This window comes from Ailuropoda melanoleuca, chromosome 14, assembly GCF_002007445.2.
Source record: "Ailuropoda melanoleuca isolate Jingjing chromosome 14, ASM200744v2, whole genome shotgun sequence".
Lineage (NCBI taxonomy): Eukaryota > Metazoa > Chordata > Mammalia > Carnivora > Ursidae > Ailuropoda > Ailuropoda melanoleuca.
The window spans coordinates 39333716-39358320 of record NC_048231.1 but is presented as its reverse complement, the minus strand read 5'-3'; the positions used below and the strand labels follow the sequence as shown (position 1 = coordinate 39358320).

Below are 24605 nucleotides of genomic sequence, written 5' to 3'. Positions count from 1 at the left end.
CTGGGGAGCCACGCCAGCGCCGCCTTTTGCTGCTCGACCTGCTGGCGCTGTACGCACCCGCCGGTGCTGCCGGTCCTGCCCGCCGAGAGCTACTGGGGGACCGGCCTCGTTGGCAGCGGCTGCTGGGCGAGGACAAGTTCCAGTGGCTGGCGGGCCTGGCGCCACCCTCGCTCTTCGTGCGCGCTATGCAGGTGCTGGTCACCGCCATCTCACCTGGACGCTTCCCCGAGGCCCTGGACGAGCTGCCGCTGCCGCCCTTCCTGCAGCCGCTGGACCTCACGGGCAAGGGCTAGACCTGCCGGGGGCGGGGGGGGCTCCCTTGGGCGCAGGATTTTTGGAAAATCTATTTTTCAAAGCGTTGTACCCAGCACTTTACATATACTGATCTCTGTATGGGAGAATCTCTGCTTCGTATGTTGTGTGCATTGCGGGCTGGGCAGGTGGGCCCCCCAGCTGCAGATTTCCTGGGGCCGGCAGAGCGCAGCTCCCCACTTCCCTCCCCTTTTTGCAAGGGTTTAAGGGTCATGCGACCCTCTAGAGCCAGGCCCAGCCTCTGAGGTCGGTGAGGACCAGTGTCCCATCTTGATCTAGAGCCTCCGGGACTAGGTGTCCCAGAGGGAGTGACTGCTGAGCACAGGAATTGGGCAGGGGCAGGGAGTGTGGACTGACGGGCCTGAGTGCAGGGACCACGTGTGCAGAGGCAGAGCGAGCAGGTCCAATCCTAGGAGGAATTCCCCTGTGCATTGGGCACCTGCGGCCGTGTAAACGCCCGTGTGAGGCAGAGGACAGGAAGGCCTGCTGTGCTGGTGCTCCCTGCCTCTCCCCCATCCCACACTGGCCCCCTGCCACTCTTTGGGTATCCTTGTGACAGCCCCCACCAAAGCTAGCGTATCCCAGCCTGGACTTGTCCCTGTCACCCCTTTTGCTCTTTCCTGACCCGTAGCAGGCACCTAGTCCTGGGGCTCCTGCTTTTCTCACCTCTGCTGTGAAGCCCCTGGCCCCTTGCTCCACCCCGTCTTCGGGTGGGGTTAGATGTTCCTTCCTCCAGGCCTGACCACCGTCCAGCCCTGGGTGTGGGCTCCTATGTGCCCCCAGCCCAGCCCCCAGGGGCTGTTAGGTGGTGCCTGTGGGTGACAGGAAGGCTGTAGCACCCAATGGGCAAGGGCTCTTGGCCCAGCCAGTGGAGCTGGCTTCTGCCGGAAGGTTCTGAAGATGACCTGTTAACAGATGTGCCACTGCCTTTCAGGACAAAGGGACTGGCTGAAGAGCTGGGTCTGTGCCCTGAGGAGCCCTGAGCCAGGGAGGATGGCCAGGCAGCCCTGCCTGGGGAATTCCACTGGTCTATGAAATTCAACCTGTGCCGGCACGGGCTGGAGGGCCACGATGTCCTGCCAGGAGCAGAAGGCTAAAGGTCTGCCCGATGGTGGGAGGAGGGGAGAATGGAGGGGTGCACGGCCCAGAGGCTGATCCTAGATTGCAGGTGGGAGTGAGGACTCCTCCCCTCCTGCTGTGTGTCCTGTGGGTCAGTTAAATAGCTCCTCTGAACATTGACACTTGGGAGCAATGGATACTAACCTCTCTCCCAGCTCAAAACTTGGGGGATCAGGAGCCCTTGGCTCCTCCAGGCAGTCCCAGGTCTTCATATCAGCGATGCCATTGTCAGGGGGAGGGCTCATTGCCTTTGGGGGTGGGTGAAGGTGGAGACAGAGCGGCTCAAGGTAGTAGGTGACTTCCGGGCTCTGGGCCTGTGGAGGCACTGGGGAACCCTGGGTGCCTGGCACCACCAGCAGCCTCTGCCAAGAAAGCCCAACAGGGAGCTGGGCCTGCACACTTCCTGTCATGTCTCCCCAGGCCCAGCTCTGTCCCCGGAAGAGCAACCCTCCTGGGCCCCCTTCCCTTCCACTCTACAGCTCAGCTGCCCCTTTGAGGCCCCTGGGCTGTGACTGGGGTGATGCGGAGGTAGGGGAGCTGCCCTGCCTTGGGGCTCCCCGGGAGGCCATGGAAGGGGCACCCCATAGAAGCACTGTCAGGCAAGCAGGAGGCAGGACCTGGGCTGGATCGTTCTGGGTACCACAGCCTGAGGGCCCAGCCTGAGCACACGTTCAGGGGAAGTTCTGGGGCCCAAGTGGGGTGGTTGGTTGGTGATCAGGAAGCAAAAGCTGCGGGGACTGCTCCGTCATTTGCTGGGTGACTTTGGGGCCCACTGGAGGCCCCTTTGGCCCCTAGGCCTTGGAGGGCTGAGGGCAGGAGGGTGGCGTCTCGGGGCACTGGCCCCTGATGTCCTCCTCGCTGTGGGTGGGTGGGACGGGGTCCGGGAGGTAATGGAGTTCACACTGCTTGGAGCTGCGCTGAGGGCTGCAGAAACCAAGGTCAGGCTGGCATCACTGCCCGATGTCAGCGGAGTGGGGCCTGAGTCCTGGCACAGCTCCCACTGAGACTTGGGACGCCTGGCTCAGGGCACTGCAGGCCTCTGAGTGCAGAGGACCTGGGGAAATGGTGCAGGGTGATAAGTGAAACCTCGGGGTTATCTGGTGGCCACGGCTGGCCAGAGGGAGGGCAGGAGTTGGGCAGGAAGTACCTAGCGCTGGGCTTATCAGCCCCAGAAAGGGCAGCCAGCGACTCAGCTCTTGGTCGTTGGCAGGTGGCCTCGGTGGCTTCACAGAGGCAACTGCTCTCTGCCTGGAACAAGGCCCCCTTTTCTCTGGAGTGAAGCACACTGGTTTGCGTGTTCGGTTCACTCATTCCAGTCTTTCTAAGGAAAAGCTGACTGCGGCCAGTACGGCCACCCCCCTACGCCTGCCCAGCGGCCCAGTGAATCCCAGCCTGTTGGAGCTCAGGGGCCAGACTCTCGGAGGACAGGGGAGGGGGGGCCGCTCCTGCACAGAGGGGTCGTGATCTCAGCCGGGGACCCGGAAGGGACACCTCGGGACCCCCGTGCTATTGGGTGGCCTGGGGAAGGTGGCCAGGAGGGCGGGGGAGTAAGGGCCTCGCTCTGCACCTCTGGCTGTGGTGACAGGACACAACGCGAGAGCCTGGCCGCACACGGGCCTCAGCCTGATGTTACCTCAATGCAAATAACGTCTGATTTCCCTTCCTCCCGATTGCTCCACCGCCATGAGCAAGATTGTCCCGTTCAGAACAAGGATGCTTCCTGGCAGCCGGGAAGGAGGGAAGCGAGCACGGTCGGCGGACGACCGTGCAGTATGTGCGCCCGCTCCTGGGGGGGGGAAAGGCTGCTGCTGTGACCCCCGTGGTTCGGTCTGGCTGCAGTGTGAAGTGGATGCACAACTGACCTATGACAGATGCACAGACTTGATGTATTTTTAAAGATGGAAAGAGGCCTTTTTTTAAAAAAATAGGCTTTACACCCAACGTGGGGCTTGACCTCATGACCCCAAGATCAAGAATCACATGCTCTCCCCACAGAGCCATACAGGTGCCCTGAGATGCACAGACCTTAAATGTGTCGTCTGAGGAGTTCTGACAAACGTCTACACACATAGAACCACCACCCCAGTCAAGATAGAGATTTCTGTCTTAAGTGGTTTTTAAAAAGAATTTCTGCTTCTGGAATTCATGCTCCAGGGGGAACACCAGAACTGCAGGGAAAACCAGGGCAGGGTGTGGCTGGGTGTCCACGTGGAAACGTCATCCCCTCCCCCCCCCCCCCCCCTGGCTGCCAAATAAAGGGGCAACACCTGCCATCGTCCCACCAACCAGACAACCACAGCTAGCATCTGGCTGTATTTTCTTCCAGTTTCTTCCATGCACATCTATAAATACAAGATTCTTCTATGCATACTTTTTTACATACGTGACATCAGATCACTTAAGTAATTTGAGTATTTTTAAACTCACTGTAAGCATTTTCCTATATTGTAAAATGCTTTATAAACAGGGTTTCTCAGAAGTCTTTGGTGTTTACTTTGTGATATTTGACTCTCTAGTGTTGACGGCATAAGGAGTCAATGTTAGCACTGTTTTTATTTATTTTGAAATAATACATTTACAAGTTTTGAAAATTCAAAAGACACAAAAGGGGTCTAGACCACAGGCAACCACTGTGACCAGCTGTGTAGGGAACTCGTTTCCTTCTGCCCCTCCTGTGCCCCTGGACTGATGAACAGCTGCAAACCCACCGGAAGTTAGAAGGGTGCGAGTACACGGGTGTTACGTGGTTTCCCCGTCCCTCTTCTTTCGCCCTCTGTATGGTCTTCAGCCAAACCACGCGGTTACGCGCTGCCGACGGTGAGCGTCCACGCAGTGAAGTCGTGGCCCGTTTCCCCCAGGACCGCGCTCTGTGACAGTGGTGCCCGACGGTGTCAGGCCGCACCTGGAGGCCAGGGGCGGGGGTTCTCTTACAATCAGCAGACGGGCTGCACATACGTCTCCCTCCAATTTAGGACTTGTTCTTGAGGACAGGTTTCCAGAAGTGGTTTGTGGGTTTGCAGGTTTTACAGTTCTCCCCTTGCTCCGTCCGAGCCCCGCCTGGGTGCCAGGCATTTGCTGAGTGACACCCTATCATCGGTGTCCATAGGAAAGCCTGAGGTGTCCTCCGACTGGTGTGTACACGTTTTTAAGGTATATATGTCACAATTTCCCCTTTTAAGTGCAATTTTAAATTTATAGCATTTTAATATTTTGAGGAAATCAAATCTATGTGCTTATTTTCCTCTGTGGCTTTTCCCATCACTTTTGAGTCTAGAAGGCCCTTGCCATCCAGAAATGAGATGCTGTTCCCCCTAGTTTTAAGATTTTTTTTTTTAAGTAGGCCCCACACCCGCATGCAGCCCAACGTGGAGCTTGAACTCATGACCCTGAAATCAAGATCTGAGCTGAGATCAAGGGTCAGACACTTAACAGACTGAGCCACCCAGGCGCCCCTGGTTCAAAGATTATTTAATACATTTAATAGTTATTTTGTCCACATAATGAAGGGGTGGGGCCCATCAGCTGTGACTTCACCCGCCCGTCCCCTCCCCTCCCCTGCGCCTTCATCATGCTGGCTCCCTGGGGGCAGGTCGGCCGCCTGCCGTCCCCCGCCCNAGCACTCTTGGTAATTCCCACCTGTTTCTTCCCAGGACAGTGAGGTGGCATCACATGGCGCTGGAGTTCCGCAGAGCTGGGCTCCAATCCCAGTGGCCCCTGTGTGACCTCCAGCAGGTTCCTGAACCTCTCTGAGTGTCACTGAGGCTGACAGTATTTCCCTCAGGGGGTTCCAGGGGGCTCCGGAGCGGTGCAGGAGCCCCAGGCACACGTCTGGCAGTCGGGGGCACTTACGGGCAAGAATGTTATTCTGGGACTTCTTCCCTGCCTCCCAACAAAACATCCCAGTGAGGGTTCTTTCTTTTTTCAAGATTTCTTTATTGGAGAGGGAGAGGGGGAGAGAGAATGAGCAAGCGACAGCACAAGAACAGGCGGGGGAGAAGCAGGCTCCCCACGGAGCAGGGAGCCCAACGTGGGGCTCGATCCCAGAACCCCGGGATCATGACCTGAGCCGAAGGCAGACGCTTCACCGACCGAGCCACCCAGACCCCCATCCAGTGAGGGTTCTGACAAACTTGAGTTAAACCTTTTGGAAAGGAGGGGTGTCTACACTGTGTCCTTCATCTTTCATCAGGGACATGGGACACGTCTTTCTTTATTCAAGCTTTCTCCGATGTCTTCTGTGGAGTGTGACTCTCCCTGACAGGAGTCGGATGTTCCTCGTTCAGGTCTTCCCTGGCACATGAGGGGTCCCGCTGCCATGAATGGGATCCTTTCCCACATGTTGGTTTCCAGAAGGGCGCTGCTGGCATTTGGTTTTGTTTCTTGGATGGAGTCTTAGACCCAGGGGCTTGAACCTGTCTGAAGCCTGCCCACAGCAGCCCGGCCTCGGCGGGCCTCCCTGTGGAGACCGCCCTGCGCTCCGCCTCACCTGACAAGTCCTTCCCAGGGGCAATCGGGGGGACATCTACCTCTGGAGTGACTGTTCCCTTGGGACAGCTGCCCTGGGTACACTGGTGCATGTTTAAACACCACGCGGGCCACGCAGTCACGTCCGCCATGCTCTCCTGGCCGTGGGGCTGGGCTGGCCAACGGCATCAGCAGATTCTTCCAGCACAGGTGGGCACGCCACACTTGTGAGTGCTCGCGGGGGGCCCCTTCTCACAGCCGAAACACCAGACTCAACCAGTTTTGGAAAAAGTCTAGTTTATTGCACTGCCTCAAAGCACAACTAAAAATTAAAACCGGAAAGAAAAACCGTACAAAGCACTGAAGCTAAAAGTAGTTTAGAAGTATCAAACTAGACTTGGGTTTAATTGCACTGAAGTCCCGCGGGTTTAGGAGAGCTCTGCCGTCTGGGCGCGCCGGGCAAGGCACAGCACACTCGGGAGGAACCGCAGCCAGCCTGCGCCGGCCTCGGCCGCCCCCACACTTGTAAAACCAGGATTCTACAAAAGTGGAGTGTGAAGTGGGATCTGGGATTTCAGATTCTTGTCCTCATTTAGACCTGGAACACTTCCATCTTCGCGGCTGGCTGGGTCCTCTCAGAGAACACGTTTTACCGCTCTTCACCTGTGGCCTGGGAGCTCCCGGACACATTTGCTTAGGAGAAAACCGGCATCGAATCACTGGGCCGTGGGCCAAAGGCAGGCTAAAAAAAGCAGCGAGGCTGGAGTCCTGCTGGGGAGCTGCCTCCGGCAGGGGCGGCACACGTGGTGGGGCTGCCAAGCCTATGGCCCACATGCCGGCAAGGACCCCAAGGACTGACGCTGGCGCCGCCACAGCGGGACAGCTGGAACCTCCTGGGGGTATCCACCCAAGCCCCGCCTGCTCGGAGCCAGCCCGCAGGTCCCGTGATGGCCCCGCGGGGGGACGTCCGCGCTCGGTGAAGCTGCAGGGGGGACAGTGCAGGCTCAGGGTAAACCACGCGGAGGAATGAAAGGCCTTCCGCTGGTTTCAGAAAATACATTTCTCCTCTAAATTTGTAAGAGTTGATTTCAAGTGAGGTATCTTATGCAGGTTTGTAATACAACAAACAAAAAAGGCAATAATTAGTAGACTCATCCCGCGAGGACGCCTCTGGTCTTTACGATGTCCGCCAGCAGCATTAAACATCACTCTCAAGACCTCGCGCAGTTAGCTCCCGTGGCTGGGCTCCCCCACACCCGGCCACACCTCCCGGGGCCACGGCTGCTGCCTTGGAAACACGTGCACCTTGTCTATTCCATGTCATCCACCAGCCTTTATTGTGTTGGCTAAAGTGTGTTCTCCAGGAGGCGAGTGTGCCGTGCCCTGTGAGCGGGCAGGGAGGGCGTGGGTGGTGTGTGCGCGCACGGGGTGTGTGAGTGTGTGTGTGTGTGTGTGTGTGTGTGTGTGTGTGTGCGCACATACTGGCACAGACCAGCACCCCACCTCGCAGACGCGGCCTTGGTTTCCCCACCGCGGTGTCCAGCATGGAATGTGTGCTAGAACTTGCATCCCTGTAGTGACTGCGAAGCTGGCGCGGGACCCCCTCAGCAGTGGAAGCGCGCTGACCTCCGGCTCCCGGGCTTGTCCCCGCACTCGGGGGCGGCCTCGGCGAGAGCTCAGAGGCACTACCGCTCCGGCAAGGGCTCCGGGTCGCTTGGCCGAGACTGTGGGTTCTGGAACAAGACGGAAACAAACATGGATGAAAGCAAGTGTGGGCTGTCCAAGCCGGCCTGACATGTCTGGACAAGAGCTGATGAGGCGTGGCCGAGAGCAAGCGACTCCGAAACCACTGTGTCCGCCAACCGTCTTGGCCTCGTCCCTCCTGAGCGGCCCTGCCCGAGGCTCCTTCAGATGACCTCCCACTCATCCTCCAGGTCCTCGGGGTGGGGGGTGGTGGCGTGGCTGCTCGGGGCACCATGCGAGTGGCTGAAAGTCCTCGTCAGCCGCTGGAGGAGGTAGCCGGGGGGGCCCACTGCCCACAGCTCATCTGACGAGGTCACTGCAGGGACGAGAGGCGGCCGCACGCTCGTGAGTCACCCAGCCTGGGCAGCGGGCGCAGGCGGAGTCGGGCTGGCTCCACATCTTGACGTGGCACTTCTAGCTATGGGCCCTGGACACGCCACCCCCAATCTGTGCCTCAGTTCCCCAGCTCTAAAGTGGGTGGCCCCGCGCCCTGTCCTCCCGGGCCACTCTGACCCGTGGGGTGCTGGGTGCCCTCCCTCAGGGGTGACCCTCGGCTCTTGGGAGAGCGAGCCCTGTGGGAGCAGCCTCTTGTGGAGCCCCCACTGACCTCGTCCACGGGAGCCCCGAGCCCCGCAGAGTCCAGCACTTGCCTGTGAAACACGTCACGTTGCCGGGAATTTTCTTCCAGTAGTCTCCGGCAGGGTTCTTGTCGGTGACGCCGTACCGTCGGGCAAGATCACCATTGGGGCAGCGGGCCCACACGGTCCTGGTGCTCAGTGCCAGCTGGCAGGCCTGCAGCCCTGCACACCAACAGGGTGTCTGTCTGTCCTCAGCCCCCAGTTGGGATAGGACAGACCACCCCTCCCAAGAGTCTGTTCCCTCCCACCACCGGGTCCTGTCAACCAGGGTGGCCCCGTGCTGACCGTGCCCTGCACTGCGGGCTCGGAGTGGTGGCAGAGGGAAAGGGTGCCCCACGGCAGAGCTAGCAAAGCTGCTGAGAGCCCGAGGCCATAGGACACCAGGGTCCGGGCAGTCTGGAAGCTACCATCCCACAGGAGCTCCAAGGGAATGGGGCTGATGGCAGCTCGGCAATGCCAGGTCCCTCAAACAAGGAACATTCAGCTAGACACTTGCTTATCACCTGCCTCAGTAGGACAGTAGCGAGGAAACAGAGCCCCAAGTGCAAAAGCCGTGCCTGCCGTGTGGAGGACAGGCCCTTGACGGAGCAGGGCCTGTGTGAGGGGGCAGCCACGACGCGCTTGCCTTCCTACCTGGCACGTGCTCCCAGCTGGTCCCCACGGGCATCTCTTCGGTGATGCCAGCCCGCACATGCACGTTCCACCTGCTGTCGAGTGCCCACAGCATCTGGTCGTTGGGACTGGAGTGGATGCTGACCAACGTGACCCCAGCGGGCTGCAAGCAGGAAGAGCCTTTCCTCAGGGAAGGAGGTGGTGGGGCATGTGATTTTTGGAGAGAGCAAGGACAGGAGGTTTGGGGCCAACACGGGACAGGAGGTGCAGGGGAGGCAGAGTGGACCTCAGAGGGAGAGACGCCATCGCTGCCACGTCAGGCAAACCCAGACCGAGGGACTGCCCACCACACAAGGAAGCCCAGCGCATCAGCAGCAGCGCGTCCTGAGGGACAGAGAGGCAGAGACGGGCCAGAGGGCAGGAGGAGGCAAGAGGCGCACACAGGATCCTGGGCTGGGACGGGCAGGTGGCGGCAAAGGGCAGCAACAGAAGAGCATGGGGTGGCCGCTGCCCACGTCTCTGCCTCACGGCAGGTGAGGCCGGGAAAGGGAGGGCAGGCTCTGGGGAAACAGGTCGTGCAGGACCCGGGCCTCGGAGGGTCCGCACACGTACAAGCACACGGCCACAAGCTCCCGGCTCCCAGCTGAGAGAAAGCAAACATGGCAAAACATTACCAGTGGCTGAATCTGGACAAAGGGTCTATGGGACTTTACTGAAATATATGCAGGGTTTCTGTTGGCCTGAAGTTTTTTCCAGATAAAAAGTTTAATTTAAAAACTCACAGAAATGGGGCATCTGGGTAGTGCAGCTGGTTGAGCATCTGACTTGACTCTGGCTCAGGTCGTGATCTCAGGGTTGTGAGATCAAGCCCTGTGTCGGGGTCAGTGCAGTCTGCTTAGGACTGCCTCTCCCTTCCCTCTGCTTCCCTACCCGCTGCGTGCTCCCTTTCTCTCTCTCTAAAATAAGTAAATAAAATGTTTAGAAGCACTATAGAAATAAAATCCACCAACATATGCTATTACTGTCGTGGGAAGAGGTGTGACAGAAGTGCGGGGGGAGGGGGCATCTGATGGCCCCCAGGAGCTCCATCAAGGGGGCGGGCGGCCTGGGGAGGGGTGAGGTGGGTGTCGGGACAGTGGGCCTCCTGAGGCGTTCTGAGCCCTCGTCTCCATTCTGCTTTTCATTCAGATGGGATGGGACAAGGGCAAGGCTGACTGTGACAGAGCCTCTGTGCGCACAGCAGGAAGTGGGGGCTGGCCGGCCAGAAGGCCAGTGACCCCACCCACCAGGCACAGGCCTGGCCCTCGCTGGCCTCATGACCAATGTCAGCTGAGAACAAGGGCATCATTTAACTCCTGCTATCTCTCTGTAAGCCCCGTGCTTGTGAAGGGCCCATCCAGAGCCACCCACCTGGCCAGGCCCCAACCCACCCCCAGGTCCTGACACCCAACAGGAGGACACCTCTTGGCTCGAGTGGCCCGCCGGTGTGTCCCCTTGGGCAGTGATGTCCCCTGCTGGGTTGGCTTCCCGTCCCCAAGTGGGCACAAGGCCAGCTGCTCTGCCCTATTCCTCGGTCAGCCTAGGTCCATGTTCCACATCTCCTGGTCCCCTGTCCACTACTCATAGGACAAGAGTAAGCCCTTCAGTGTCCTGTCTGCCGCCCACTCTCTGGGTCATCCATGAGGACATAGCCGTCTGTACGTTCCCAGCCTCTGGTCACCGGCACTGCTGGTGAGCACCCAACCCTGGGGTCTGGCTATCCTCCTCCTACCGACCGATGCTGCCCGTTTTCCCCGGACCTCTTGGTGGTCCCTGTTCCATCCCCTGGTCTTGGACCCTGCCTTCCTGGGCTGCCTCAACTGGGCCCAAAGCAGTCACCCAGTGGACACTAGGCGCTGACATGCCTGTGCAGCTTTGTGCTTCCTCCTCCGGGCTGCGGTGAACGCGGTCACTCTCTATGCCTCGTGCCCAAGGCACATCCACACACGGGGCTTCCTGTTGTCATGGTGACATCACACAACCGCCAGGCCAGCCATCAGACCCTCTCAGGGCACGTGGGCAGAGAGGCTCCCCTTGCTCCCTCCGCCCCGTCAAGGGGGTCGGGGGCTCTGGGGCTCCACCCCTCTCACTGCCCTGCCGTATTTCTCATCCCCAGCAGCTCTGGGCATGGGCTTCCCACCTGCTCGATTCCTGAACGTAGGAGCCAGCCTCTGAGGGGGGAGGAGAGAGGCACACCGGGTGCCCAGCGCTCAGCTCCCGGGTCAGAGAGTGAGGCCTGGGGACACGGAGGACGGCCAAGAGGGAGGCATGGCAGCCACAGTCTAGCGTGTGGTTACTAGCATTGTGCGGTCACCCACCTCTGGGAGCCCTAGCATCTGCCTTGCCTGCTGCATGGCCCTCAAAATAAAGTCCAGTGCTTCCAGAGTTGGGGAGACCTGAAGCTCTGCTGGCATGCTGCCAGAGACCGGGAGCTGCCCACACCCCCTCCCAATCTGGGCCCGACTCTGGTCGCTCCAGCTTTCTCCCTTACGTGGAGCTCACACACACACGAGCAGCCACATGCGCCCAGCCCTGCGTCAGGGGCCGTCTGTCCATCTGCAGCATTCCGAGAAGTAACAGGCATCCGTCAGAGAGTCCTATCAGCAGAGGGCTCCCTCCTTGGCCTGGCTCAGCTCATCAGGCCTGCAGACACCAGGCCCGGGGAGTCTCGGGGCAGGCTGGGGAGCGGGGCAGACCAGGCTGACTGTGCAGGGGACGGGATGGGGCAGGCAGGAAACCTAAGGCTTCTGAAGGCTAGTTTCAGATGAGGACAGGTGCTATCAAGAAATAAAAGGAGCCCTGTGACAGGGGGGCAGCCCTATGACAGTGGATGGCCAGAGAGGAGGCAGCTATGGGACGAGGCTCAGTGGGGAGCAAGTGTGTGGGGGGAGGGGCTGCGCAATTTATTCTACAAGCTTTTAGTGACCATGCTACCAAACCAGTCCCTGCGGAGGGCTAGGCCGCTAAGATGTCGCTGAGGCTTGGCACAACCCCGAACAACAGTCACCAACATAAATCAAAGTAGCATATAAAACCCCAAGTCCCTTCCCAACACCAAGCCGCAGATGTACAGGTGAGCTCAGAGGGAGCCCCCGGCCATTTCTCCTGTCTGCTGGCCAGCCCGGAGGGGGCCGGCAGGGCTGCGAGCCGAGGGCTGGTCCCCAGGGACCCCCCACCCACACACACAGCCACAGAGCGCGTGCTCCGGCTCTGAGGGGTGCTAGATGCACTAGAATCCAGTGTGTCTGGGCATCTCTGCTTACCCCACTCCCCTCTGGGCAGTACAGACGCCTGTTTGGTCAGCTCTGTCTAATCCACCCTTGTATGGCCATGGAACCCGCTGTTTTACATATTACACCTTTTCCATCCCGTGACCCTGGGGTTCCCTTTGGGAAGTATTGCTCTAGGCCCAGCCGTCCCCTCCACCCCATTCCGTGGAGGATGAAGGGCTCCAGGGTGGGGAGGGAGAGGCAGGGGCCAAGCGGAGGGCACAGGACTGTGTTCTCGTAGTATCTGGAGACGCAGCACACACAGCCCCACCACCATCCCCACACTGTGGCCTCACTAAGACACGAGGTCTGTCTCCTCCCCTGGAATCTGGTCTGTGACTCCTCTGACCAACAAAACATGGCGGCAGAAGCAACTTGATGGCAGGGCTGAACCTGGTCTCCCGGTTCCCATCAGAGCCCAGCAGTGTGAGACGGAAGGCAAGCGTGGGCCCACCCAGGCCCCAGGTGCACAGAGGCTTCTGCGTCCGAGGGGTAAGATAACAAACCGCTGTCTGAAGCATCAGCTTCTGGCGCAGTGTGCTGTTGACAAGCAGAACAGTGGGAACACACAGAAGATGGTGACGGGCCAGGAACAGGGAAGAAAGAATTGGGCTGACGTGACAGGGACACAGCAAGAGAGGGCAGGTGGAAAAACGCCTGAGAAGAGGCAGGCAGGGGGAGGGGGAGGGTGAAGACAAGCCACCTGAACGCCAGGCTAGGCACCTTCTCTCTCCTCTGTCCTCAGGCTCCACCCTCTCCTATGTGTCTCTTAGCCGCCCTCTGCTCCCCCTACTCCAGGGGCAGCCGGGCTCCTGGAGCCACCCTGTCCTAGGGCCCCGGGGGCCCAAAGAATGCAGTGGGACTTCCTCTCACAGCCCAGGTTCAGCCGAGTTCGCACCTTACCTCCTCTGCGTCTCGCCACCACTCCCTTCCCGCACGCGCTCCCCCTGCATGCCCTCCTTCACCTGGCAAGCCCCGAGCCTCACACCACCCCACTCAAATGCCCGCCCGCAAAGCTCTGGCCTGGCCCAGTGAGGTGCACCTGCCCGAGGCTGCTGAGGAGGGCTGGCGGGATGCACACACTGCTCCCTGCTTCCCGCTGAAGGGTCGTCCGAGCCCAGCTCTTTGCTTGCTCTCGTCCAATAAAAGAACAACTGTTTTATCGAAGGGTCACATGCATCCAAAGAAGCACACAAAATCTCAAGTGTATAGCTCGGCAGGTTTTCACCATCTGAGCACAGCCATGTAACCATACCCAGATCTGGAAGCTGAACACAAGCCCGAGTGTGCACCCAGTTCCACACCCCACACAGGACGAGAACCTCACTCCGACGGAGCAGGTGGCACGGAGGCCGCCTCTGAAACAGGTAACGGCCCTCCCCAGCAGCTGGAGGCCTGCCCACAGGACAGCCCAGGGGAGGCCATGGGGAGAGGGAGGGACACAGGCCACGTCTCAAAGCACAGAGGAGCACAGGCGGTCAGAACAAGAACTCACAGGGACACCAGTAACTGCGCACTGAAGGAACCAGAGCAGCACATCCTCATGGAGCACATCATCTTGCAGCATTTCCCAGATTGGGTCCCACGGAACACCACGCCACCCCCACAGAGGTGCTCACGCTGCCTGAGCTCTCGGACCAGCTCCCTCCTGAACACTTCCGTCTGGGGTCACGTAATCACTTGCTGGACAAAGAGCACCTTCAGTGCACCGGGCGCTGTGCTAGGCACTGGGGAACCTCAAATGCAAACAAAGCACACCCCCCTGCCCGTGGAGCTTCCATTCTCCTGGGAGGGCTGGGCAAGGCAGGACACACCAATGCAGTAACGGAGGGGGCGCTAGGAGAGCCTTGGCGCAGGAGAGGTGGGTGGCCGGCGGAGGCTCCCTGACCCGGCCGCCCCGGGATGGCACGCTGGGCAGGCCCAGCGAGTGCAGAGCCTGCAGCCAGATGCAGGCTTGGGAGCGGGAAGGCGGCGGGGGGGCTGGAGTCCAGTGACCAGAGACAGAGTGGGGAGAGGTCAGAGGGCGTGAGGGCCACTGGCTGAGGGAGGAAGTGGACTTCGTGCTGAGTGAGGTGAGAAGCCACTAGATGGTTTTGAAAACAGAAGTAACATGAAGTGACCCTGGCTATCATGAGGACAGACTTCGGGGAAGCCCGTTCTGGAATCCAGGTGAGACAGAGATGGCTGGGCTCCGGGGCAGTGGTGGACAGCCTCAGGGCAGGCCTGCAAGGTGCTGGCCACATCATGCCGGGGCAGGGCTGCCGCTTATCTGGATCCTTCAGAGCAGCCTCCCCCACCGGCGTGAGCCCCTGGTCGCTCGGGCTGATAAACACAAAGGTGAGCACAGCCGCCGCTGTGTCAGAGCATGAACACAGGGAGGGGCCTGTCTGACGTCCTTTCCAAAAGAAGAAAACAAATGGTTGCAAAGTTGGCTGCTGAGGGCGTGGGCAGTGGAGACGGCCGGTCTGCCCGCGGGGCTTGGGCATGCCACGCGGTCACAGCGAGCACCTGAGGGCCGGCCACACCAGCGGGGCTGGACGCGTCCTAGGGTCAGAAACCGGGAAAATCACTGGAGCTAAAAGCAATGACTTCCTCCTTCTCTGGAGCAGATGGTGTCTAACAGGTGTCAGGGTCATTCCTAGGGGGAGACAGTGCAGGGTCGGGGAGCAGGGACCCCTGGGTGCTCGCGTACCATGAGCAGTGGCGGGCTCTGCTGTGGCTCATGACAACGGTGTTTGTCACCCAATTCATTAGCCGCCTCCCTGGACCTTTGCTGGATTTATTTTATGAACTCAGATTTTTTTTTGGTAATTGTCACTTTCGGATCTGTTCTTTTGTTTTTTTTTTTTTTTTTTTTTTTTTTTTTTTTTTTTTTTTTTTTTTTTTTTTTTTAGATTTTATTTATTTATTCAACAGAGATAGAGACAGCCAGCGAGAGAGGGAACACAAGCAGGGGAGCGGGAGAGGAAGAAGCAGGCTCCTAGCGTAGGAGCCTGACGTGGGGCTCGATCCCATAACGCCGGGATCACGCCCTGAGCCAAAGGCAGACGCTTAACCGCAGTGCCACCCAGGCGCCCCTCGGATCTGTTATTTTGTTCGTAGACCACTGTTTCAACTTTCAAACTGAAGTAGAATTACCATACAGTGCTGTGTGAGTTTCAGGGGGACAGCACAGTGACTCTGTCAATCCACACCCCCTCCCCAGGCTCCCGAGGTACGTGGGGTCGCCACCTGTCACCAAACGACGTGATGACAACATTGTCGACTCTATCCCCTGTGCTGTACTTTTCATCTCCGGGACTTATTTATTTCCAAAACGGAAGTTTGTGACTCTTACTCCCCTTCACCGACGTCACCACCCCTCAGACTGTTTGTCGGAAGAGCTCTGACATAAGCACAGGTGTCTCCACTAGGACAGCGGGAGTGTGTTCTTCTTGGGCCTTCCTCTGAAGGCGACCGCGGGCTTCTGACTGAGCGTGCGGCCCTCAGGCGTACCGGCTGCGCTGCTGTGCGAGGGGGACTCACGGCGTCTGACCACCAGCACCACAGAGTCTGAGCTAAGTGGGCCTGAGCATGTCCACGGACAAAACTGAGCACACCAGAGGCTTCTGGACAGAGTGGGCAGGACCAGGGTCCCAGCAGCCTGCCAGCGAGCAAAACGAACTCCCAACCACTGGGCCCTACCCTTCCATTGGCTCATTAGAGAAACGTGAAAAACAAAATATGAGGGAACTGTAAAAAGTGATTTTGAGGATACTTACTGTTAATACTTTGATTTATTTTTATTTTATTTTTTTCTACGTAAAGCTATTTAAAAAAAAAATCTGGCTTACGTCATTTTGTGTTCTGCTTTTGGCTCAGTTCACAATATACGAAGCCTTCCCCCAGGCGGCCACAGCTGTGATTCCAATAGTGGCTCTCCCCCTGTCACCCAGCGGGCTCTGGAAAACAGACCTGGGCCTTGCATCAGGGGCTCTCAGGAGGGCCCAGGCCTTGGCATTTGCAATGCAGTCCTTCTAGGGCACAGTCATGAAAACATCTGTAACCAAAGGGATAATAACAAAGAAGTGGCAAGCAGGAAGGGCTGGACACTGGTATCAAGTGTGACTCAGAGGTCAGAAGGAATACAAAATGAGGTCACTAGCAGTCCCTGGAGACCTGGGCAGACAGGAGGTGGCCTGGGGCCTTGCGACCAGACTGCAAAGGGTTAAGAGTGAGAAGAGAACAAAGTGGGACTGGAAGGCAGGGGAAAGTGTGGTGAAGCCTCCAGGAGGGGAGGGAGGGCTCAGGGCCTGCGTCCAGTCCCACCCTGGAGGAGTTGAGGATTTCTTCCTTAGAGAGGGGGCCTTGTCTCAGGAGGGAGGAGATAGTGCGGAAGAGCCATCAAGCACCCAGCCCCACCCGCCCCACATGCTCCCACCAGTCTCTGGGACACAGGGCCATGGCCCTGACAACATACGATGTCTCCGTGACCTTTGTTTCCCGACCAATAATCAAATACAGGCCCTGAGGAATGTTTGTTGAAGCGGAGAAAAAGGAGGTTCTGGAAACTCACTGACTGATACTTGCCAGCTTCTCAGCCAGGCACTTGGCCACCTACCCATCCATCTACCTATCACCCACCTTCCACCACATTGCTGCCTACCCCCTGTGCCTCCACCACGCTCCTATCAACCACCAGCCCACCATTCCAAGCATGTGCCATGTGCCAGGCACGGTCCTAGGTGTGAGGGGTCATTTTTCTTGACTCCTGATATTAAAGTTTGGTGAGAGAAACACCATTAACTGAACAGTCCCTCAAAGAAACAGAAGACTGCAACAGGGAAGGCTACCTAGTGAGGCGCTCTGAGACGGTATGGTGTGCCAGGAGGCTGGAAGAGAGTGTGCCCAGTGGAGTGAGGACACAGGAAAGGAGCGAGCAAGGGACCTGGGGCCGGATGCCGGGCCAGGCGGCTGGAGTGGGAAGGGCAGGGCAGCACCGTACAAGGCCCGCCTCCTCGTACACTGCAGGACGTTCCGTGGGCGCCCCGGGTTCTGAGACTGAAGGTGCTCAGAGAGGGGGAGGTTAGAAGAGGTACCTGAGGGCAGACGCTAAGAAACAAGACACAATGTACAAAAGGCTTCTCGGCTGACCTGAGGACTCAGTGGACGACATGGCACCCTGGCTTCTGTGAGAAGCTGGAGGCCATACGGAAAGGAAAAGAAAGGCACCTGCCTGGGGTGACAAGGCAGCAAAGGTTCCATAAGTGTCACTCGCCTTCTGCCACCACTCCGAGAGCTCCGGAATATGGCCCAAGACACACAGTTTCCCAAATGGCGACTGGAGAAGTCCCAACAAGATTACTCCCACTGGAAAAGCAGGGCCAGACGCTGAGATGGGGGTGAACGGGGAGCAGTCTGTGAGGACGACTCATCACACAAAGGCCGTTTTCTGTTTTTGCTGAACCCAAGTCCCTCCAGAGGGAAGGTGAGTGAGAGCAGGTGCAGTGATTCTTAAACCTTACAGTCCCCAGGATTTGTGTGGGGAACTTACTAAAATGGCACATTCCTTATTATTCAGCCATAAAAAAGGAATGAAATCTTGCCATTTGGGGATGGAGCTATAGGGCATTATGCTAAGTGAGATAAGTCAGTCAGAGAAAAACAAATACCATATGATTTCACTTATGTGTGGAAACAAAACACATGAGCAGAGTTTGGGGAAAAAAGAGAGAGAGGGAGAAAGACAAACCCAGAACTTAACTACAACAGAACAAACCGATGGTTCCTAGAGGGGAGGCAGGGGTGGGGGAGCAGGGGACGCGGATGAAGGCGCACCGGTGATGAGCACGGGGTCGCGTGCGGACACCGCACACCGGAAGCTACTCCAACGTGGCAGCTTCACTAACTGGAACTTCAGTAAAAACTTCACCAATGAATGAATGAATGAACAAACAAATGGCACATTCCTGGGCTTGCATCATCCTTTCTGCATCAGACTTTGGGGCTAGGGCCCAGAAACGACCTTTTACACAAGCACCTCAGGCAATTCTATACAGGTTATCTATGGGTTGCCCCCCCCTTTTTTTTTTAAGATTTTACTTATTTATTTGAGAGAGAGAGAGAGTGGGGGGGGAGGAGCAGAGGGAGAGGGATAAGCAGACTCCCCACTGAATACAGAACCCAATGCGGCTGGATCTCACACCCTGAGATCATGACCTGAGCCGAAATCAAGAGTCAGGTGGTCAACCAACTGAGCCATGCGGGCGCCCCTCTGTGGGCTACCTTCCAGAAACAGTGCTCTGCACTGCTGTCAAGAAGTAGAATACTACCCAAAGCAGTCTACCAATTTTAACGCAATCTCTATCAAAATCCCAGCTGTTAGTTCAGCAGAAGTGGAAAGGTGAACCTAAAATTCATATGGAATTTCAAGGAATCCTGAGTAGCCAAAACAATCTTGAAAAGGAAAAATTTAGAAGACTCACACTTCCTGATTTCAAAACTATGATGAAGCTAAGTGTTCAAACAGTGTGGTACTGGCCTAAGGACACACATATAAATCAATGGAATAGAACTGACAGTTCAGGAAAAAATCCATAGTCAAGTGATTGCCAAGACCGGTAAGATTGCCAAGATCATTCAGTAAGAAAAGAACAGTCTTCTCAACAAATGGTGCCGGCACAAGTGGATTGCACACATGCGAAAGAATGAGGTTGGACCCTTACCTCATACCATATACAAAATGATCTGGATCAAAAATAAACGAGAGAGCTAAATCTGGCAATGGTTTCTTAGATATGATACCAAAGGCAACAAAAAGAGAAAAGATAAACTGGATTTCACTCAAATTAAAAACTTTCATGCATCAAAGCACAGCATAAAGAAAGTGAAAAGACAGCCCACACAATGGGAGAAAATATTTGCAGGTCACGTATCTGATAAGGGTCTAGTGTCCAAAATGAAGAACTCTTACATCCAACAATGAAAACACAAACAACCCAATTAAAAAATAGGCAAAGGACTTGAACAGACACTTCTCTGAAGAAGATGTACAAATGGCCAACAAGAACATAAAAAGATGATCGACGTCATTAGTCATTAGGGAAATGCAAATCAAAATCATGCAATACCATCTCATACCCACTAGGATGACTAGGAAGAGGAAAATGGGAAATAACAAGTGGAGAGAATGTAGAGAAATTGGCACCCCCCACCTGCTGGAGGGAAGGTAAAGTGCTGCAGCCACCGTGGAAAACAGGCGGCTTAACCTCAAAAGGTTAGACACGGAATGACCATATGACCCAGAAATCCCACTCCTAGATATATCCCAAAGAATTGGATCAGATGTTCAAACAACACTGACACGAATGTTCACGGCAACAGTCTTCACAAGAAACAGAAGGTGGGAGCAGCCCAAACGTCCATTAGCAAAGTGTGTGAACGACACATGGTCTGTCCACAGGGTGGGATATCATTCAGTGGAGGTGCTGATATGGAAACAACATGAATGCACCTTGAAAACATGATTCTCCGTGAAAGACGCCTATCGCAAAAGGCCACCTACTGTATGAGTCCCTATATAAGAAACGTCCAGAAGAGGAAGATCCATACAGAGGAAAAGCAGATTCGTGAGGTGGCCAGGGGCAGGGGAAGGGGGGCTAGGGAGTGGCCACCACGGGTGCAGCATTTCCCTGAAACCTGATGACCGTGTCTGGAACTAGACGGTATGAAGGCTGCATGACATTATGATTGTGCTCGATGCCGCTGATGGTAACATTTACGTTACATGGACTTTACCATAGATTTTTTTAAAAAAGTAAAACCTGACAAGCCTTGTTTGTCATGATGTACTACTATTTTGCAAAATGATATCACCAGGGAGGCTGGGGAAATGGTACTCAGATGTCTATTATATCCCTCAAATGCATGTGATTCTGCAATTATCTCAATAAAAATTTCAAAAAAGGCAGCCTAAAATTTTGGCTTATTCATATTCAAAACTTCATAAAAATGAAAAACAAGGAATGAAGGTTACAAATGTAAAATGGAATAAACCAGGAATTTAAGATTTAAAAATCATTTGGAAACGCTAAAGAATTATGTATAGCTTTGGCATCCTTCCAAAGACTGTGAGTGCGTGCCCTGCTCCTGCTTACTTTTGTGTCTTTCAGAGATGAGATACAGGGCAGGCATGGGGAGAGAGCACCCCCCCTTTCTGGAAGTATCTGCTGATTTAATCGCAGCCATCCATGGGCTCTGATACTGACAAGTCGAAGGGGCTGCTCAGGTGGAAAGTTTCCCTTGATCAAGACCTCACGGGGCGGGGGGGGGGGGCACCAGACTGCTATTCCATGTTCTCAAACGATAAAGGCTCATTACTAAGTATCAGCCATAAGACGGTATTTTATTTATTCCAAGCTGCCAATATTACAGAATAAACCATTACTCGTTCCCATCAACCAGGAAATTCTACAGGCAGAATTTAACTGTATACGCTGAGATCCTGACCAGGCACACAGTTCAAGTGAAAGAGTGAGATTTTCCTGTGACGCACCACTCTGCCCGCCCGCTGGCCCACCCTGGGCCCCTGGGGCCTGTCCTCAGGTCAAGGGCTTCATCTTACTTATCAAGTGCAAAGAAATGCTTCTCAGCTTAGATAATGTGAGCTAGAAACCGGACAGGTTCTGTGTTTCCTGGAATGAAGACGAGCTTGTTTTTGAGTTATATACGGGATTTGTTAGCTCTGACTCCAACTGTCTCATCTGGTAGACTCCTCCAAGAACTGGGGCTCCGGCCACGGGATTACTTGTGGCAAGACCACGGTCCCAGGAGAAATCGTTCTGGTGACATGTTCAGACTGTAGCCGGTGGTCCCGCTGCCTGTACCCCTGCCAGTGGAAGCCTCCAGCAGGGAAAAGTGGGCAACCCAGAAGGGATCTACACACCCTCCCCCAGCGAGTCCCTCCAGAGGTTGGTAGCTCCACCTGATTTTGAGGGTCCAGGAGCTCCATGAGGGCAGGGCGTGCCTGCCTGCCCAGAGCCTGGCTCGGCGGGCGCCTGGTGCACAGCGTGGTCTTTACGGGCAGTGACTCAGTGTGTGGGGGCCCGGCCTATGGGACTCTGCCTCCGTGCTGCGCGGCCCAGACTGCTTCCGGGCCCTACTAACAGGTCAGGCCAGCCTCAGCCCGTGCCACCCTGCAGGGGGGCCTGCCCCTGTGCTACCGCACCCTGCTCCCTCCCCAGCAGGCAGCAGCCCCACTGGCCTCAAGGTTGGCCAGGCCCCACAGCACTGGGCTGGGTGTCCCAACCCTCTTCTCGGCTTACTTACAGGACTTGTGAGTCCACTCTAAGAACCCTCCCTGCTCTGTGAAGCCCAGCCCACCAACTGCCTGTTTCAAGAGCCTTCTGAAAGACGCCCTGCCCCCATGGCCCAGCCCTGAGGGACTCCCAGCCAGCATGCCCCCCACACCTCACTCTTCTCACCGGGGCAGACTCAGAGGCAATTGGCTGTTTCCCTTTTCACAGCCCACAGGGCTCCAACTGTCACAGCATTTCACAGAGCCCCTGCTCAAGAACGGTTCATGAGATTGGCATTCTGGGGACAGCAAGTCCCAGGTGGCCCCCAACAGGAGCGGGGCAGTGCAGCTAACTGCAGGTTCCACAGAAACAACACCTCTTACTAACAAAATCTCTGACTTTTCTGTTTTAAGGGTTTGCTCAAATGATTTTGGGCTGGAAGGGACCCAGGAGACCAGCTAAACTGGATGCCCTCGTATTCCGGGTGAGCGAAGTGATAAATCTGATGCTGATGGTGAGGGGCCCACAGCAGAGCTGAGCCTAGAGCTCAGGGGCCTGGGGGCTCAGATCCGAGTTCTCCCAACTTCCAGCAGGTGAGCCTTTACCCTAAAGGAGTGCTTGAACACATGTACACACACACACATACACACTCGTACACGTGAGCACGTGCACACCCCTTAGCCGCAATGTGAATACACCCAGGGCAAAAGAAAAAAAATACTGAAAAATTTATAGCCAAAGGAAGTGTTTGTCTAGACAGCTCATTTAGGTACGGGCTGTACGTGAACCTGGATAAAATTCAGGGGGACCATTTCAGGAACACAGAGGCGGGTAAGTCAGAGAGCCAGCAAAGCGGCAGCACACGCACACAGGTCACCCGGGAGATGCCTGGCAGGGACCAACCCTACTGCCAGCACCTTCCAGACTCCTCCCCTTCGCTTGTCTCCCTCCGGATATCTCTGTTTCAATGAATCATTAATCCACCGCATGTTTGTGACACACCGTGTGAACTTTCCTTTTCCTCCGTGTGGAGCGAGTAGCGGGCTGCTATCTGGTGAAGCCCTCGGGCCGCTGAGGCGTGGGGTTTGTTGTCCTCTGTCATGCGGCCCCACGGTTCCTCTACGCTCTGACTTTTCAGTGGTCACTTTGCGTCTGTGCCTCCCCCATTGCAGATGCTCTTCCTGCTTCTGGTCTATTTCTTCTAATCTCAGATAAGCTTGAAAATCAGACACAGTATTAACAGGCCTGTATTTAAAGCACCAGCAGACTCAGGGTGAGTGAGGGTCGAGGGGCTGACGCGTGGTCCCTGCTGTCTTTTCTTCCCACTCAGTGTGTGACCCAGGGCAGATCCCCTCCCCCTCGGGTTCTGTGTCCTTGCTCTGAGGGTGAGTCCGACGACCTGCCGGGCTCCTGACTCTGGGTGTTCGTGCTCTCATGCTGGGACGCAGCCGATTCTGCCTGCCGTGGGGCTGCCGTGTGGCATCCCCTGTCCTCACTGCCCAGAGACCAAGCAGAAGAGGTCTTCCACCTGAGGCCTACGGAGGCTGTGCGAGCTGCCTCAGGGCTCCCGCAGAAGGCATCCTGGGCGGTCTCATGCGAGCAGCTCTGCTGTGATTTGTTGAACACACCAGGCTGAAGTATAAGATTTTATTTGAAGAATGAGTTCCATTGCAAAAAATGTTTGAAAACTGCTGGCCTAGCTGAGTGAGGCTAACAGGCCGGTTCTGGGGTTCTGGATGGGAGAAACGCTCCCGTTTCTCTCCTTTGGTCAGCCGACGGCAAAGCCAGACGCCCTCTCCCCTGTCACTCCCGCGCTGGCTTCAGCGAGTTCCCACACCTTTGCATCTGGTCTGAAGTACCACCTGGAACCCAGCGAGTTACAGCATCTGCTAACAGCAGGTGGATGCGCCCAACAAAACGCTCAGAGGCGGCTTTCCTGGGCGCGGTCATGTTCTTTTCTTCCTGAGTGAGGGTTGGTGAAGCTCACTGTGGCCACTCTTTCTGTCCACCACTGGAGACCTGCCACTGACACCAGCCTGACGCCTATGCCGTGGTCCACATCGGGCCTCCAATGCTGTAGTGACACCAGAAGTCTGCAGAAACTTTATCCAGTTGCGCTGGCCTCTAGGTGTCTCTGATAGCTGATCTCATGGCAGCCGCTCAGAGGAAGGCCGTTCACTGGCTGCTGCACAGGCGGGCCTCGGGACTGGCCTTCTGGGAGTGATGCCCACAGGATGGGACCCTGTGTCTTTGCCCCTCTGGCTGGCATGCAGGCCCTTCCTTGTGCTCACAGCTGTACGGGACACGCACATCAGGCTGGGACATGGGACAGGTCCCCAGGGCCATGTTTTCACCAGTGGTCACACGCCATATTGTAAACAGACAAGGGCGCTGCTGCAGGTCCAGGCAGCCCACAGTCCCTGGCTCTCTTTTACGGGGAATTGCAGCCTTCCAGAATGAGGGGGCGGGCTGAGACTTGGCTATCCCAGAGAAGGGCACTATTTCTTAGCAACAAGGTTCGAGGAGGAGAGCTCAAACACAACTCTTGCTCAAATGAGCTACAGGAAAAAGGGCAGCATGGGGAAAAAATAAATGAAGTGGCGAAAAATTTAGCTTCCCTCAAACTGGGGCTTTTACGTCCAACAGCTTCAGACACCGTTTTTGGAGGTTTTCCACCTTCACCTGGAGGCAGCCCTGCTGAGTGCATCAAACCCTGGACGTGTCAAGGGAGCCCCACCTACCCTAACCACAGCTCAGATTTCTGCGGGCTGAAGGAGTGTGGGCGGGGGATGTGGGTATCCCCCGAGGGCTGGACCATGGAGTGTGGAGTGGAATGGGGTGGCCTCCACCCAGGTTCTCAGCACGAGGGTGTCAGAATCAGCTGCGAAGCTGTAAATCCCACAGCCTCCTGGGCCGTGACAGCGGAATGAATGTACACACCTCCCTTCTCGCTCTCTCTGCAACACCCAGTGAGAACGAGAGCTCAAACAGACTCAAACGTCCTCTGCACTGGGAGAACGAGCAGGGCAGACGGCCACCTGACTGAGGAAGTGGAAAGGCGTTGGGGGCAGGAAAGGCCTTAGTGGGCTCGGAAGGCCGAAAGCAACCAATCACATGCAGGGAGCCCAGCAAAA

The 24605-nt window shown here is 56.4% G+C and overlaps 2 protein-coding genes across 4 annotated transcripts in view; one reads left to right on the top strand and one right to left on the bottom strand.

The window, feature by feature from the left end:
• Positions 1 to 398, top strand: part of ANKRD9 (ankyrin repeat domain 9) — a 1807-nt gene extending 1409 nt beyond the window's left edge. Inside the window, exon 3 of the mRNA XM_034642174.1 lies at positions 9 to 398. Within this exon, the coding sequence (XP_034498065.1) occupies positions 9 to 293 (285 nt within the window). The 3' untranslated portion in view covers positions 294 to 398. The remainder of the gene's footprint in view (positions 1 to 8) is intronic.
• A 5777-nt stretch (positions 399 to 6175) lies between these two features.
• Positions 6176 to 24605, bottom strand: part of TECPR2 (tectonin beta-propeller repeat containing 2) — a 102092-nt gene continuing 83662 nt past the window's right edge. For all 3 annotated transcript variants that reach the window (XM_034642730.1, XM_034642732.1, XM_019799281.2), the window contains 3 exons: positions 8910 to 9051; positions 8289 to 8438; positions 6176 to 7954 (listed from right to left, as the gene is read on the bottom strand). In XM_034642730.1, the coding sequence (XP_034498621.1) occupies positions 7803 to 7954; positions 8289 to 8438; positions 8910 to 9051 (444 nt within the window). In that variant the 3' untranslated portion in view covers positions 6176 to 7802. The remainder of the gene's footprint in view (positions 7955 to 8288; positions 8439 to 8909; positions 9052 to 24605) is intronic.